The 17,209-nt window shown below is 37.5% G+C and overlaps 1 protein-coding gene across 1 annotated transcript in view; it reads right to left on the reverse strand.

Annotated features, from left to right (window-relative positions):
• Positions 1–17,209, reverse strand: part of WDR64 (WD repeat domain 64) — an 80,934-nt gene that overhangs the window by 49,046 nt on the left and 14,679 nt on the right. The window contains exons 4-9 of the mRNA XM_069484649.1: positions 15,896–15,999; positions 12,716–12,745; positions 11,377–11,487; positions 9,303–9,517; positions 7,328–7,462; positions 360–439 (exon numbers count right to left, since the gene is read on the reverse strand). Coding sequence (XP_069340750.1) covers positions 360–439; positions 7,328–7,462; positions 9,303–9,517; positions 11,377–11,487; positions 12,716–12,745; positions 15,896–15,999 — 675 coding nt within the window. The remainder of the gene's footprint in view (positions 1–359; positions 440–7,327; positions 7,463–9,302; positions 9,518–11,376; positions 11,488–12,715; positions 12,746–15,895; positions 16,000–17,209) is intronic.

The raw sequence follows: 17,209 nt of genomic DNA on the forward strand, positions 1-17,209 counted from the left end.
GCCACCATCCCCAGCTAACATTTCTATTTTTTATAGCGACGGGAGTCTCACTTTTGCTCAGGCTGGTCTCGAACTCCTGGCCTCAAGCCATCCTCCCACCTCAGGCCCAAAGTGTTAGGATTACAGGCGTGAGCCGCCACACCCAGCCCAAAATACAGGAAAATTTGTTTCACACATTCTTGGGCCAAGGAAGGCTTTTCTAAGTGTACCATCAAATCTAGGGGCCAGAAAGAGACAGACAGATTTGACTTTATACAAATTTTTACATTCCCTAATAGGTTTTTTCCAGCTGTAAAATTTAGGGAGAGGACTGTTTGCAAAGCAGAGAAATCTCTGTGTATCATAAACTGTCCCCTTACCTCCAGTGACAATCACATTTGCTTTAAGACAGTAGCAGAATGTGTTTGCTCCTCTTGGCATGGAAAACTCTCTGACAGGCCTGGGAAACATAAATTAGAGGCAAAAAATATATATTTTTCTGTATAAAGAAAATTCCAACTTATAAATATTAATAGATGATGTTTAATAGGCTCATTTCTAAATTGGTTGTAAATCCATTTACCCACAGACAAGATCATAAGTATTAGTAATAATAAAGTCCTCACTAACCCACAGAATCTGCTTACTCCATCATGTGGTGATATTTGCAAAGCACTTCGTGTTGTTCCTGTTTGAAAAGAAATCCAGCCCTCCACCCTGGGTTTGTGGTTTTGCTGGTGGTGAGGACGGGCAGAGCTATAGCAAGTCTTAATCCAGAAACTATATCGGGTTCCTAAGCGGGTCTGTTTGGTAGTACATAACGCCAGGAACCCACTTGGACACTGCTCTCTGTCTTCCCACCCACATCCAACCTGCTGTCAAGTTCCGTTGTTTTTTAACCTCTAAAATATACCTGAAATCTGACCACTCTGTCCTGTCCGCACTGCGATATCTTGGTTCAACTCTCCAACCTCTCTCCCCGGAACTATCACAATCAACCGCTGCTTCCTCAGCTTCCATTGCTGCCCACTCTTCTTCCCCCATTCCCACCCCAAACCCTGTTGTCATGCTGCAGCCAGAGGGATCTTTGTAAAATATGAAGCAGATCATACCACTTCTCTCCAGTGGCTTCCCCATACTCTAAGCAGAAGAGCCAAGTTCCTTTCCCTGCCCTGGACCACCGGCCCTGAGTGATCCGTGTCTCCCTTCCAGGTTCACCCCATGCCCTCCTCTTCCCCACGGCACTACGTACTAATACGTAGTGGCACTACGACCCACCCACACTACTCTCATCAGCCTCCTTTCTGGACACGCTGAGCTCTTTCTACACTCCAGAGGTTTTGCACAGGCCAAAGATGTTCTTCCCCCAGACCCCAGCCACACTAACGACTGTCCTCCTTTGAGTGTCAGCTTAAATGTGACTTTCTTAGAAAGGCCTTTCTCAGACACCACCTTCCCACTCCCACCAACTAAACTGTTTTTGAGTTATTTTCTCTCCTAGTACTGCGTTAATTTTACTTAAAGCATACAGCATCAACCATAGAATTTTAATATGTATGTTCTGAGTGTTAATATCTGTGAGTAGTATTGTGCTGTGCTTAAAAAAGCTCAGAGATGCAGTGGCACGTGTCTGTAGCCCCAGCTACTTGGGAGGCTGAGGCAGGAGGATCGCTAGAGCCCAGGAGTTCAAATCAAGCCTGGAAAACAAAGTGAGACCTCGTCTCTTAAAAAAAAAAAAAAAAAAAAAAAAAAAAAAGCTCAGCATCTATCATCTATCTTAGGCGAATAAGAGAAAGAACTAATATTTATTGAGCACTATGTTCCAGGCATTAAACCAGGTACTTTACATGCGTTAACTTAAGTAATTTTTATAAGACATAAGGTAGGTATATTCATTGCCATTTCAAGATTGGAAAACTGAGGATAAGGAGAGCTAATGGTAATGTGTTCCACGGCCACAGAGCTCATAAGTGCTAGCACAGAACCAGTTCTGTCTGGCTCCACAGCAACCCTACTGAGGGGAACTATATTCTTTCCAATAGAATAATCTGCCTTTGAGTTGAGTGAACTAGTAAAAAGTAATGCCGAGTAGTAGATTGCTTATCTCTTGGAAATTGCCCGGCTATCAAAGGGTTAAAGGGTCAGCTTATGTCTTGCAACAGACAGCATGCTGTACATGGTGTAATTAATTGCAGATGTGTTTATTTTCTTGCTAGTACAAAACTCCATTTGTGAAATTACCATGCAAAATCATAACCAGAATGATAATCACTTCTGAAATGGAAAATGTTTTGAGAGATTTTTTTTCCTGCCTTTTTGGGAGCTGTATTGGCTCCCATTTTAACAGCTGGCCAATTATGTGTTTGTCTAAATGCAGTTGAATCTGGCTCAACTTAAGGCCCATTGTAGGCAATTGCAGAAACAGGAATATGTAGAATCTAGCGATGGAGAGGACCCGGCTCTCGTTCTGTTGAGATGACTCTCCATGAGCAGTGGCAGTTCAGGAAAACATGATTACGTATCACTTGAGAACCTCTTCAGCTTCTAGATTTAGAAGGAAAGCGGCCCAAGTGAGGAAGTAGTTGAAAAGCTCAGGCAGAATGTGACGGAACAGATCAATGATCACTGTTTGCTGAGGTTGTCTGGGTATTTTTATCTCACAGTTTCCTGACTCTTTCTCAGCTGAATATGTTACCAGCTGAATTCCAGGAGACCGGGGAAATAGAAGGAAGCCCAGAACCAGGCTTAGGGACAAACTCCTGACTATTGCAAAGTAGATGCTTTTCGGAGCAAAAGACTAAAATGCACCAGTTAGTTTGAAAAATAAAATCTTCTAGATAATTTAAGTGTTTACAACTACTAAGTACCAAATGTACGAAACACTATGGAGAGTAGGAATTTAAATCTCCTACAATACCATTATATAACTTAAAAATACCTATAAACATATATTTTGAGAAAAACATATAAACAAAAAGATGCATTAAACCCAATAGAATGGTTACCTGTGTGTGTGTGTGTGTGTGTGTGTGTGTGTGTTTGAGTGTGAATAGAGTGGAGGACAAGGATAAAAAGGAATAACATAAGAAAGAGAGAATGTGAGAGTGTGACTAACTCAACTCTGCTCTTTATTCCTCTAACCCAGTAGGTCATCAATTCTTGCAAATTATGCAGTAGTCCCTGAGGGGAATGGGAGAGGAAGTAGAACAAAGGCATGTAGAAAGATTGGGACTCCAGGCTATGGACTCTGCTGAGCAGAAGGGTTGGGATTTTGCTGATTGATGCAGTGGGCAGACAGGGATGTACTGCAAAGAAGAATGCTGGTGAGATAGGAGCTCAGATGATTAACCTGGGCTCCAGGTGGGTAGAGAGGGAAGAAAGTCAAGGAGCAGACTGACAATATTTAAGATAATGGAGAGATCAAGGTATCAGAGACCTCAGGGAGGTCACTGAGTAAGCGCAGTGGGAATTAGAGTATTCAAGAGCTGGTGAGGTAAGATAGGAGGTCAGAGAAAGGGACATTGAAGTTTCTGAAGAAAAAAGTTCTAGGTGCTGTAAGTTAGGGCCTGTCAATGTTATTCAGACTAATCTTTTGATATCTGTTTTATAATTTTAGCATTGGCAATGGGCAACTAAATGCACCAGTGTAAAAATACTCTTTAAGAAGGGGAAAAAAAAAAAGCCACTTCATCCACCTAAATGTAGACTTGGCATGTTTATTGTAGCTGCTGTAACTTTTCTTGTTAATGAAATCACTGCCAAATTTATTCTTTCAGTCCTCTATATAAGATTTCCTGTTCTTATCTTTCTGGGCTTGCTAAAAGACTATCATTTGTTACTCTCTTTTCTGAACTTCTACTATACCTATAATCCTAAACCATTCAACTAGCCTCTGACATTCCCTGTTTTGCACTGTTACTTATCATCCTGTGCAATGGTGTGCTGGTAAATGTGTAATATTCAGCTGGGGCCCAGGAATGAGGAGGTGGTCATTGATTTGTAAGGTTTGCTGCTTTCCAAGGTATAAATATTTCTACCATGGCCGATTTCAAACTACCAATATGAAAACATGGAGTTGGGAAAAATATAAACACTCCACGTCTGCATTTAGGTGGATGAAGTGGCTTATTTCTTCCTTCTTAAAGAGTATTTTTACACGGGTGCATTTAGTTGGCTATTTCCAATGCTAAAATTATAAAATAGAAATCAAGAGATTAGTCTGTGCATTATTATACTGTATGGTATTTCTTGAGATCATAAAAAACCTTAAGGACATAGATAATAGTAAATTGTAAGAAATACATAGGAACTGAGGAGTTTTGAATGTTTATTGTCTGTGTTTTTAATATAATAGAATTGTGAGCTTATGTATTTAAATTTTAATGATGACGGTGTTTAACAACAGGCTTACCAAATTCATGAAGTCTTAGCAATCAACTCTCATAAGCTGATACAAGCTGGCTCCAGCACAGCTACCACTGATTTTATATCTGTGTCTTACCACTTAAATTTCAAGCATGTAGAGGCCAGGATCATGACTTAAATCTATTTTTATTGTTCACAGTGCTTAACCTATAATGACTTGCTAAATATTTGTTGGATAATTAATACACTTATGGATTAAAGGCTGTATATGACTTATATAGGTTTCTGGTTGCCACGCTAGCTGTTATAATTACCCTGGGAAGGGTATTGGAAATATTTGCCTGGTAAAATCACAGCTATAGATTTGTGTGTCTTGGAAATGAAAATACTTTTTCTGGATATTGAAGTAGAATATATGTCTTCTATAGGACCACAAGGGCATATTATATCTGCATATGTTTTCACAATGTTTCTGTATGGTTATGAATATATGAGGAGTTGCCAGTATAATATAAAATCAAATTGGATATAAAGTTGCATCCATTTCTTAATTAAATGTTTCAGAAATGCGCTCTTTTAAAATGCCAGACTATAATCACCAGCAGTTAATTTTGTTACAGAAACTAAACGAAACTCTGCAATTAATTATGCCATATAAATGATATTTGTGGAACCCAATCTGGTGTCAAGAAATGAAATTGTTTTTAACATGCTGTGAAAAGTTTTTAATTCATCTCTCAGTGCAATATGTTATGCACCAACATAAACATTTTTATCTTTTTCTAAATGAGTGAAAAATATGTCTCTCATGAAGTCTACAATTTAAAAAAGAAAGTAACATAGTCATCTTAGAGATGTGATATTCTGTTCTTCCATGAAATTTCTAATTGTGTTATTTCATTGCTTAAATTAAAAACTTTAGAATTTAGAGAAATTCTAGCTCTTTATGAGCAGAGGCTATCTTTTGTTTTCCATTTTTTTCTGTGCATTCCATTAAACAGCTCAAGAGTACATAAAAGGTACCACTAGTGTTTTTTTAGACAGACTATTTGTCACTTTTCCTAGTACTTCTTTTAGTTGTATCCTAAATTCAAACGGGTGGGGGAGAGCCAAGTTCTCTCATTAAAATTCAATCTCATTTCAATTCACCCCTTTTTAGATGATAAAGCTGAAATTCAGAAAAATTGATTAGGATTTAGAAAATAAGTTTTAAGAATGGAATTAAATCACCAGGCAAGGGTTTTGCAATTATATGTTTTAAGGCAATAATATTTTAGATAGGTTTATGCTCATTCTTAAAACAAAGTTTGAACAATATGACTGTTGTTGCTTCTTGTTGCAACAAATTGTTCTTGCTAGTGGCTCAGTGTATTTTTAATAGACTTTATTTTCTAGAACAGTTTTAGGTTCACAGCAGAATTGAGTAGAAGGTGCAGAGATTTCCCATATACTCCCTACCCCTACATATGCACAGCCTCTCCCACTATCCAAATCCTACACTATGGTGGTATCTTCGTTATAACTGACGAACCTACATTGACACATCATTATCACCGAAAGTCCATAGTTTACATTGGGGCTCACACTTGGTGTTGTACATTCTGTGGGTTTGGATAAATGTACAATGACATTATCCACTATTATAATACCATACAAAGTAGTTTCAATGTCCTAAAAATCCTCTAGGCTCCACCTGTTTATTCCTCCATCCCCCTAAACCCCTGGAAACCACTAATCTCTTTACTGAACCCATAGTTTTGCCTTTCCCAGAATGTCATATAGTTGGAATCATACAGTGTGTAGCCTTTTCAGTTTGCCTTCTTTCATTTAGTAATATGCATTTAAGAATTCTTCATGTCTTTTTATGGCTTGATAGCTCATTTCTTTTTAGTGCTGACTAATATTCTATCACCTGGATTACCACAGTTTATCAGTTCACCTACTGAAGGACATCTTGGGTGCTTCCAAGTTTTGGGAATAATGAATAAAGCTGCTATAAACATCCATGTACAGATTTTTGTGTGGACATATGTTTTCAACTCCTTTTGGATAAATACCAAGTAGTGTGATTGCTGGATCATGTGCTAAGAGTATGTTTAGTTTCGTAAGAAACTGTCAAGCTGTTTTCTAAAGTGGCTACACCATTTTGCATTCCCACCAGCGATGAATGTGAGTTCCTGTTGCTCCACATCCCCACCAGCATTCAGTGGTGTTTGTGTTCTGGATTTGGGCAATTCTAATATGTATATAGTGGTATAGAAAGTGCCCATTTGGAATACCTGCTCCTACTACCAGTTCTAGGCAACCACTGATGTACTTTCTGTCTCTATAAATTTGCCTTGTTTGGACATTTCACAGAAATGGAATCATCTAATATGCAGTCTTTTTATGTCTGGCTTCTGTCACTTAGCATAACGTGTTTTTGACATTTATCCATGTTGTGGTATATACCTCAATGAACTTTTAATACCAAAAATTGAAACGCAATAGCTGTTTTCTACTTATTAATATTTAATCACATTGAAAATAATACTGAACACTATTCAAATTCACCTTTCTCTATGAATGCCATCTTGTGTATTACACATCAAACATGATGATTGTTCTGCGGATCATACTCACAGGTAACTGGCTAGCCAACTGGTTTGTAAGAATGATTTTAAAAGTGCAAAGTTTTACCAACATAACTATATATTGAAAATATAGTTACGGATACACCTGCATGGATTTATTTCAGTAGATTAAAGCAATAAACAACAAATGAGCAAAATCGTTAGGAGGCTATGTCATGTTCAGATTTGCATGAGTGAATTCAATTTCCTCCTGAAAAAAAAAAATCTAATTAACCTTGTCAAACAAATGGAACAGTTAACATCTGATTTTTCTTAAAATGAGTTTGAAAGTTCCAAAGCTGCCATGGGCTTATCATTGTAAAAAGTCTGAGAGTCACAGAATGTTCATGGATATAAATTGCTGTACTTACAAATTATCCTCGAGTCTCTTCAAGGATTCCAAAACCAATGAATGAACACTGTCTAAGGAGCAGGATCCAAAGCAATTTAGGACTGGAATATATCTAACTTTCATAACCCAGTCGTTATGTAGCTTCCTTTTAACACTGGGAATTGGAAAAAGTGGGGAAGGGATTTATGTTAGACATGTAAACATATGATGTTGAGTTTGTTCTCAGCATTTTACCTTGACTTTAACTGAATTGTAGCTCTGAATTGTGCTAAACCTGCATGTATAATACAGTCCTATGCATTATACCACTTTTAACTGTTTAACTAAATGTTCATAATCAAGCATATTTAAAATGAAAAAATAACTTTAGAAGACTATCATCAAATTTTAAACTATATATCCAGAATTAAAAGAATAATCTCAGAGAATCCCAGTCCAATATTGGCACTATTATCCTTATTTTACTAAAAAAAATTCTGATCATCCATGTGGAGCATTATGTTTCATATTATTTTATATCTTACGTGAGTCAATTCATTTGAAAAATATTGATTCATATTTTCCATTAATGCTGTCAAAACAGAACAACTGGGAAATTTATAACCGCAGGTCACTGGCAAGGCTGAGGCTGGGATGTCCCCATTTTCCTTGTCAGAGGGTTGCCCATCAGTTCACAAAGCATTGGAGTGAGAGGCCAAACCTCTGCCTCAAAATTGTTTTATATATCAGTGTATTACATAAATTTCACTTATATCACAAACATTTACAGTACATTATGTTTATATTGTATATTTATATATCTGAATTATGTATGTAAATGACAAGTTATTTAAATTAGTCATTTCCCTACTATTAGACACTAGATAATTTACCATTAGAAATAATGCTGTGATAACCATACTTATATTTTTGAAGATGGGGATCCCAGGTCTCAATGTATAAATGTTTATGAAGACATTTGATTAATCTTCCCAAATTGCTTTCTGGAAAGGTTGATGCAATTCGCACTTCCACCACCACCACCACCTCAGAATACCCATCTCACAGAATCTTCCTCATTTTTAATCTTTTCCAATTTTATAAATCGAAAATTGTATCATATTTTAAGTTGTACTCCTTTGATTTTAAGGAAGATGTATATAATACAAAATTTGTGTTTTTCTGATAATAAAAGTAATATATACCTTGCTCTAAAAACTTCAAAGATATTACAATTATAAGGGAGATAATAATCATGCATTGGAGATAACTGTTAGCATTTTTGTCTGACGATCATTTTGAAATGTATGTTGACCATTTGTACTGAGTGTGCATGTGTGTGAACCATGTGTTCCACCTTTGTTCATTTTTCTCTTGGGGGATTATTATTTTTTAATTGAATTCTAACACCTATTAAAGACTATCAACCCATTGTCTGTCATAGTGGTTACAAATATTTATTCTAATTTGTTATTTACTTTTTAAATGTTGTCTTTTGATGTCCAGAAGGTTTTATTTTGTACACAGTCAAATCCATCAAACTTTTTCTTTGAATCTTGTATCCATTGCTTTTATGTTTAGAATCTTTTCCCCATCCAAGTGCCAGTAAATAGTCACATATATTTTTATACTTTTTTTACAGTTTAAGTTTTTCATTTAACTCTTTAAGTACCTGTACGTTTTAGTTGTCAATAGCACTTAAAATAAGAATTTCAGTTACTAATTTTCCTATCTTCCCTATTATACTGGAAGTTCCTTGAGGCAAGAAGCACTTTTCTTCAGCTTCGTATCTCAAATATCTACCATGGGAGTCTTTCACCTTGTTTCCCATATGTGTGTGTGTGTGTGTGTGTGTGTGTATGTGTGTGTGTATATATGTGTGTATATATATGCGTGTGTGCGTGTGTGTATACACGCATATATATACACACATATATACACACATACACGCATATATATGCTTGAACAATGACTATAATTATTAAAACAATTGACTACCCATATAATACTCTTACCTTTTAAAGGTCTTCGAGTCTAAGACCTGAGTTTGTGATTTCCTTTTGGATTTTGCCTGCTTTAGTCCAAAATCATCACTATTTATTGTGAATCTGTTCACAAAACCACCATCATCCCCCAAGAGGATGTCGTCTCGGCAAAGGTGGTCGGGCAGAGACACCACACACACACACAGGAGGCAGTGATCCATGGGCTTTATGACAAAGTAGTTTTCCTAGAAACAGAAGAATGCTTTCAATGAATTATTACCTTGATCTATTTAACAAATGTTGCTCCTGTTATTTGATAAAAGTTTTACTTTCTGATGTTTCTCATTTTAGATACCCCTACAGTGATTAAAAAAACTTGAAAAGAACAGTTAACTAAGTAAAAGTTAATGAACACTCACTGTGAGCCCAGCATTATGCTTTTGGTTGTTTTGTGGGGAAAGGGGGTAGAGTATCTATCTTTGGCTCAATAAGGAATGAGATTTTCTGATCTATTACTGTAAATGGCCCTCTCTTATATTTGTAAGATAATATTAAAGTAAGCATAAAAAGGTTCAGGTGTTGCCAGATCATTGCCATAAAACTGGGTGGCAAACAGGAAAATGAAATATCAAAGTCTCAATTATGTTACAGGGAGTCATCAGGAGAAAAAAACATCCTAACATCCAACTTTATCCAGAAATATTTAGCAAGCATTTGTGAAGCCAACTTTGTACTATTGAATGGGTTCATTAAGCTATATAGCTATTGTCCTTCTGGAATTCAGTCTCTACAAATTTATTCAATCCGTCAACAAATATTCATTGAGCACCTACTATGTGCCAAGAACTATTCCAGGCATGACTGTACAATGAATGATGATTAAGACAAAGTTTTTGACTTTGTGGAGCTACCATTCTAGTGGAGGGAAGACAGATGAGTGAAAATAGATCGTTTCAGATAACAGAAGTGCACTTAAGGAAATATAGTGCTATGATACAGAGTGATTGAAGAGCCCACTTTAGGTCCTGTGGTCAGGGAAAGTGACATTTGATCTAGAGACCTTAAATGATTGAGAGGTAGATTAAGAGGAGGTTGAGAGGAAGGAGCCTAGAAGGAGAGAGTAATGTCCAAAGATAGAGAGGGAAGAGGCTATGGACATTGGAGTTTAGGGTTTTGGAAATTAGTATCACCTGGTCTATAACCGTATGATACAGCAACACACCACATAATAAAGTACACTAAGCAACAAGCTGCCTTCTTCACAATTATTCTGGCGTCACTAGTTTACAACATTGTGGACAAATAGCACAAAAAGTTTAGTTTTTCACAAGGCGAGGAACAAGCAAGGTATGGAGGAAGGTTAAATTATTTCTTAAGCCTCATGTCCTTGAAAGTCAGCCTGCTTCCTGAAGACTTTTCTTTATAACTCCTATGTTCAGCGATCTCACCTCTCCCTGAACCCCTATGCACTTGTTCCTTTTTACTGTATAATTTTCTGGACCAATTGTATTATGTATTATGTTTATTCATGAGGTGCTTCAAGACTGAGCTTTGTTTGAGTGCAGAGAACATGTTCATTCCTTCTAAATGGCTGCAAATGCTCAATAAATACTATAGATTGGTTAAGTGGTAACATCTCAGCCACTTAAGAACTGCCTCATTAGATTTTTTTTTTGCCAGAATTAGGCATTTGATTTTAGTAATTTTCTTACCTAATGAAGCTGGACTTGAGAGAAAGGATTTGAACTTATTAACATGAGTATAACCAGAAATATAATCCTTGGATTCAGAGAAGGGGATAAAAGAAGAAAGGAATTAGCCTCTCTCTCGCTCTCGAAAACAAAACAAAACAAAACAAAAAGCCCCAAATTAAATATACACTAAATGAAAAAAAAAAAAGAAAAGAAAAATAAATAAATGGAAAGAACATTTACTTTTAATTGTGGAATATTAATGCTGAATTTGATCTAAGGGATTATTTACTTAAACCCTCTCCTTTCACATACGAAGAAACTGGCATTCAATAGAGAAAGTGGATCGCTCATATACTACCAGTCCTAAAAAGACAATCTTATTTCTCTGAGTATTTCTCTCGGCACGGTACCTGGCTGCTCCCTTGAGCTTTATAATCCCAGACAATAATGGTCCTCTCTGTAGTGGCAACGATTCGTTTCAGCTGTGACAGGTAGTCACATCCTGTAATCCAGGAGGAGTCCTAATAGAAAAGCACAGCGTTGGAGGACCTATGGTGCGTTTCCTTCTATGGCATGGTGATGGTTACTAATGAGTAGGTTAATTACATGAAAAGCCCCGTTTTGCTGCCTTATTTACAGAGGAGCCTCACAGCACATCCCGTTTGAGGGTGTTTAGTGGGAGGCTCCCAGTTTTCCGCTTTCGCCCTTACCTGAGTTGCTCAGGACCATCATCTGGACAGTGATTCAGCTAGAGCTGAAACTGCCCCCTGGAAGTGCATGGCAGCTGGCCGGGCATCTCTGTGCACTCTTCACTGCTGTGACACTGCTCTTCGCAGGGGCACAGGGAGACTAGATTTTGGTCACTGACTGAGCAAGCTCTCTGGCCCTGTCCCCGTGCTAAAAGTTTTAGCTAGAAAAAAATCTTAGTGAGTACCCGGTCAATGATAAGTTGAAGTCAATGAATTTGTCTTGTGTCTTGCCTATAGACACCAAGCTAGCTTGGCTAGGATCTCCCATTTATGAGTGCTATATGCATTTCAGGCTCGTCCTTGAATCTTCTGTAAAACCTATTAGAAATTCTAATAGGTTTTTTTTTCAGTTTAAGAAATGGAGGCTCTGAAGTTTAAAGAGAACCCAAACTCCTTGGCCAGGCAGCATGGCACCCCGCTTTGCAGTTCAGTGCGCTCGGTGCATGCCAGCAGGGTGCAAAAGGCAAGCATTTCCCCGTCTCCTAAATCCACGGTGGGACTCTGCAGGCAAGTCACCGTAGCTTTGCAGCATCTGCTGCAAGGTTACTCGTCCCATTAGCAATATAAGTTAGGTGAATGACAGAATGGCATTAGCATTTTTACTGCTGCTTTCAAGTTTAAAATAAAATGTTTTCAAATCATTCCTGTTGGCTACATCCTTGTTGTTCCCACAACTTAAGTTGTGCCCATTTTTTTTACATTCCCCGATAGTGAATGCTTGGAAAAACCTTAGGAGAAGCTTTTAAATTGAAGCTTCCAAGGAATAATCAGTTTCCAAGCAATTCTCTGCAGCCAGTTTAACTCCAGAAAGCAAGACCTGGATCCTCTTTGCTGTTGCTCAAGGCTTGGTTTTGATCCTCATCAACACACATGAATTTACAATCTATGAAACATGCTCAGAGCCTATTCAGGCGCTTCATTGAGATTTTGATGAATTTGGGAGGAAACATCATCATAGCCCCAACTTTGATCTAATTAAGAATTTTTAACATGTACTTACTGTAATATTGGTGCTGGTCTGAACTTTCATCTATGAACAAAGGAAGAGAATAATGAAAGCTAGTTGGCACTACAATTAGAGATGAGAATGTTGCCACTAAAACAACACGGTGTCTCCTTGGTTTGATCTCTCTTGTCGTTCTACCCTCCATGCGGCTCCTTCCCCTGAAACATCTAGGTCTGTGGAATAATGCACACTGCTCTGGGCAAGGCTTGGCTCTCTAGGGCCCATCGTTAAGCCTGGTGACTCTGCTCTTAAGAGTCTTACACTTACTATTTTATTCCTTCTATGTGAAAACTACCTCACATTCTTTAGTTATTCAGAGGAACATTTGATACCAAAAGTTGGGAATGCAAAACAATACTAACAGCGATGGCAAGACCACTTAAACAAATACTAAATAGAACAATATGAATATAGAGTGATGTAGAAAAAATAGCATTGTTTCATTAGAAAGTTCTCTCCAAGTCATTGAGACATGTAAAGAACATTCTATCCAGTGGGCCTCCTCTTTCATTCAATAAGTTATCTATTGAATGAATATCATGCTCTAGGTACTGTGCTAGTTGAAACTCATAGATTTATCCCAGGCAGAGAACCAGTATATATATGAGCAGCCTTTGATACCCTTGAGGCATGATAATTGCTCCCAAGGTGAAGGCAAGTAGTTGAAGCATTTCAACGGCCTTGTTTCTCTTGCATGCTCAGATGGCCTTGGAGAATATCTAGGAAAGAGCTGCCCAGAAGAAACAGATTATGTGAAATTCTAAAAAGTAGATCAGAAAGAACACCATTAGTCATGGCTACCTGCAGATTGTCTTTCATCTGAAAAGTTCAAAAAGATTTTTCTCACCAGAAACTTATTTCTAGATGGGAAAAATAAAGCACTGTAAGAAAATTATTAAGCAACAGAACACAAGACCTGTGGTTTCCTCTTCTATTTTTCTACATTCATCTTTAGCGGAAGTCACCTGTTTAAACTCCTCCTACCTTCTTTAAAAGTTTCATAGTCCTTAGACATATTCTGAATTTTTAATATCTAGCTTTTGCAGGAATTTTTATTAATAACATCCACAGTTTATATCACCAAGAAAATCCTTAACTGTATTTATTCTACTTCAGATAGAGCCTAAGTTATGGATTAATCTATTATATTTTGTGTTATTAATGGCTACCTTTTAGTAAATTACTCCTGTGACCTACACTTCCTCCAACCTACTTTTCCCACATAATGTGTCATCTTATTTGTAAGGCATGCAACAATAAAATGCTATTTATTCCTGATGTATCAAATCTTAAAATAATTAATATTTAACAATATTTTCTCTCCAATTGCATTATCTTATTAGAAACAGATATGAATGTGTGCGTGTTTGTGAGTATATATGCTGTTGTGTGTGCGCGCATGCATGGGTTTGTGCACGTGTATGTGCACGTGTGTGAAGCATCTCTGCAAATATGAAAATGCAACCTCACCTATTTCACATAATCCTAAACTACTGTATCCTGCGCATCAATATTTTCCTCCACATTATTTTTTAGATACCATCTTTGTTCTGTTTTTGAGGAAATAAAAGTAAAACACTGAGAAGGGAAAAAATGCACAGTGAGAAAAAAAAGATCGAGAAGGTTTTTATATTTAAATGAGGCAAATTCATATTTGTTTTTGCATCACGTGTGTGAGAGCTTCCCATGATGTAAGCACTTTGTGAGCATTAACTCATTTATTTATTTTTATTTATTTTTTTTTTTGTTGAGACAGAGTCTCACTTTGTTGCCCAGGCTAGAGTGAGTGCCGTGGCGTCAGCTTAGCTCACAGCAACCTCAAACTCCTGGGCTTAAGCGATCCTACTGCCTCAGCCTCCCGAGTAGCTGGGACTACAGGCATGCGCCACTATGCCCGGCTAATTTTTTCTAAATAGATTTTTAGGTGTCCATATAATGTCTTTCTATTTTTAGTAGAGACGGGGTCTCGCTCAGGCTGGTCTCGAACTCCTGACCTTGAGCAATCCACCCGCCTCGGCCTCCCAGAGTGCTAGGATTACAGGCGTGAGCCACCGCGCCCGGCCCATTAACTCATTTAAATAGCACAACTACCTTCTACGATTCTGGATGAGGAGCCAGGGCATGGAGACATTATGGAACATGCACGGCTGTAAGTGTGAGCGCTTGGCCAAATCCAGACTCCACACCCACACTCTGAAGTCCTCACTGCACCACCTAGGGGGCCCAGAGCCGTCTCCTCTGACAGAATCTAGCTTCTGGTAACTTCAATTTCTGAAAGATTCCCTGAGCTGGAGATTACTGAAGAGCTAAACAGTATTATGGAAATGTTAATCACATGGTAATTATTTCAAATACATTTTACTTGTGTAAAGCTCGTCTCCAGTTGGAAATGGAACTAATAATTAGATTATTTTTATATTTAACACCAAACATTCACCTTTTATTTTCAAGGTGAAATATTACGTAGGGTATATCATCATATATTTTGTTGAAATCTCTTGTATTTTGAAAATGGAAGTCCAAAACTTATAAATTTAGAAAGAAATGACATTGATAATAGCAATGCCTTACATTTATATGGCATTTATTGTTCATAAAGTGTTCCTACATTCATTGTCTCATTTGACCTTCATTCACTACAATCCTCTGAGGGACAGAGGACTGGTTCTATTGTCCTCATTTTACAGATGTGAAAAAAGAGAGGTGAAAAGGTATAAATGGCTCATTAAGCTCCCTATTTAATGCCATAGCTAAATAGAGGAGCTAGAATTTGAGCCTTTTATTTTTACTCTAAGTCCAAGGTTTTTGATGGGACCTTTTATTACTTGATAGGGTGATGATAAAATCACTTGGCTTGTGAGTGTTTCTGGTTTTATCTGAGAAATTATCTAGGATCATCCTTTAATTGTGTCAGTGTCACATGGTTCGGTATAACACCGTGAGGAACAATGCCAAATGCAGTCACCAATCTCAAAAATTGCCCCAAGTCCCATCAACCTCCTCATTGCTAAATATGTGGCTTTATTTTTTGGAATAACTCTGAAATATGGTTTGTGGTTTCTGCTGTACGTGACACATATACATAATACATAGACAAAACAAGAGAGAGAAAGGAAGGAAGGAAGGGAGGGAGAGGGGAGGGGACGGAGGGAGAAACCCAAGCTTTCATATTACCTGGCTATTAAAGACTGTTATTGATCCTCTCTGAGTAGCTGTTAATAGTAAATCCAATTGAGGAATCTTGACAATGCACTTAATTACATCCCGTCTTCTACTACCTGTCAACGGCATAATATTCATTTCAACTTCCAGCAGTAAAGACCCTAAAACTCATTTGCTGGGGTTGTTTTTAAAAAAAAAAAGAATAAAGAAAATAACCAACTTTTTGCTAGAAAGCCCCAAGTTACTTAAAAATTAAAGTAGACTAAAACCATAAAAACCAACCACCATTGCTTTTAATTATCCCTAGAGGTATTAATTTGAATATTTTCTAACTAAATGTGGTGCATGGATTCCCAGAGAAAATGTAACATATACACCCACCCATCCTAGCACACGTACAAGTACATGTGCACATTTCACAGAGAATGAGTTTCCTAAACATTTTTTGGAATCTTCTCTATTTTGAGATTTTTTCACATCTCTTAGAAATCCTGTCTTTGAACTGTTACCATCGTCGTTTACACATAATAAACATCTAATACTATCTCAGGATTTCCAGTAAAAAGAATGAAACTAGTTTAATGTTGTTATTAAGGCTTTTTTTTTTAACTTTGTGCATTTTGAAAAAAAGCAAAACAAAACACTAGACACTTTCATGTTTCTATGCCCATATACTGAATGATAAAGCCATATGTACTGGGTGTCTGCCCAGGGCATTAATTTTTATAATTGTAAACTCCTAGAGAGGAAAGGCAAGTGAACAGATCTCATACTCCCGTGTGACCACTGTCATCCATACATCTCAACAGGGAAGACATTGTTCCCAAGGGGTTGCGAATTAGTTCTTGGGTGGGACATGAATAAGTCTTATTCTTTTTGCGTATAAAGCACAGGAATACACATAATACATAATCAGATACACTTAATAATTAATATCTGAGGTCTTAAAATGTCATGGAGCAGGGTAAGATGGGGGGAGGTGAATAGGAAAAAAAATGTCTAAAAAGTCTTATTAGGGGTTGCTAATGAAAAAAATAATTGAGAAATACTGTCCTATTTCAAGTCACCATCATTCTCTCTGTTTCCGCTCTTTCCACTATAGACTGTTTCGAATGTAGAAGCCGGAATGCAAATTTAAAGTATAGCTCAGATCATGTTTCTAGGAGGCCTCTCGTAGCTTTCTGTCTCACTCAGAAACCTTCAGCATGGCCCACAAGGCCCTATACCCGTGTGGCCGCTCCTGCTATTACCTCTCAAGCTCATCTTCTAGCTCTCCCTCCCCCTGCTGGAAAGGCAGGTTTGCTCTCTCTCGCTTCCTTCAGGTCA

The sequence above is a fragment of the Eulemur rufifrons genome, chromosome 11 (genome assembly GCF_041146395.1).
Source record: "Eulemur rufifrons isolate Redbay chromosome 11, OSU_ERuf_1, whole genome shotgun sequence".
In the NCBI taxonomy this organism is placed as follows: domain Eukaryota; kingdom Metazoa; phylum Chordata; class Mammalia; order Primates; family Lemuridae; genus Eulemur; species Eulemur rufifrons.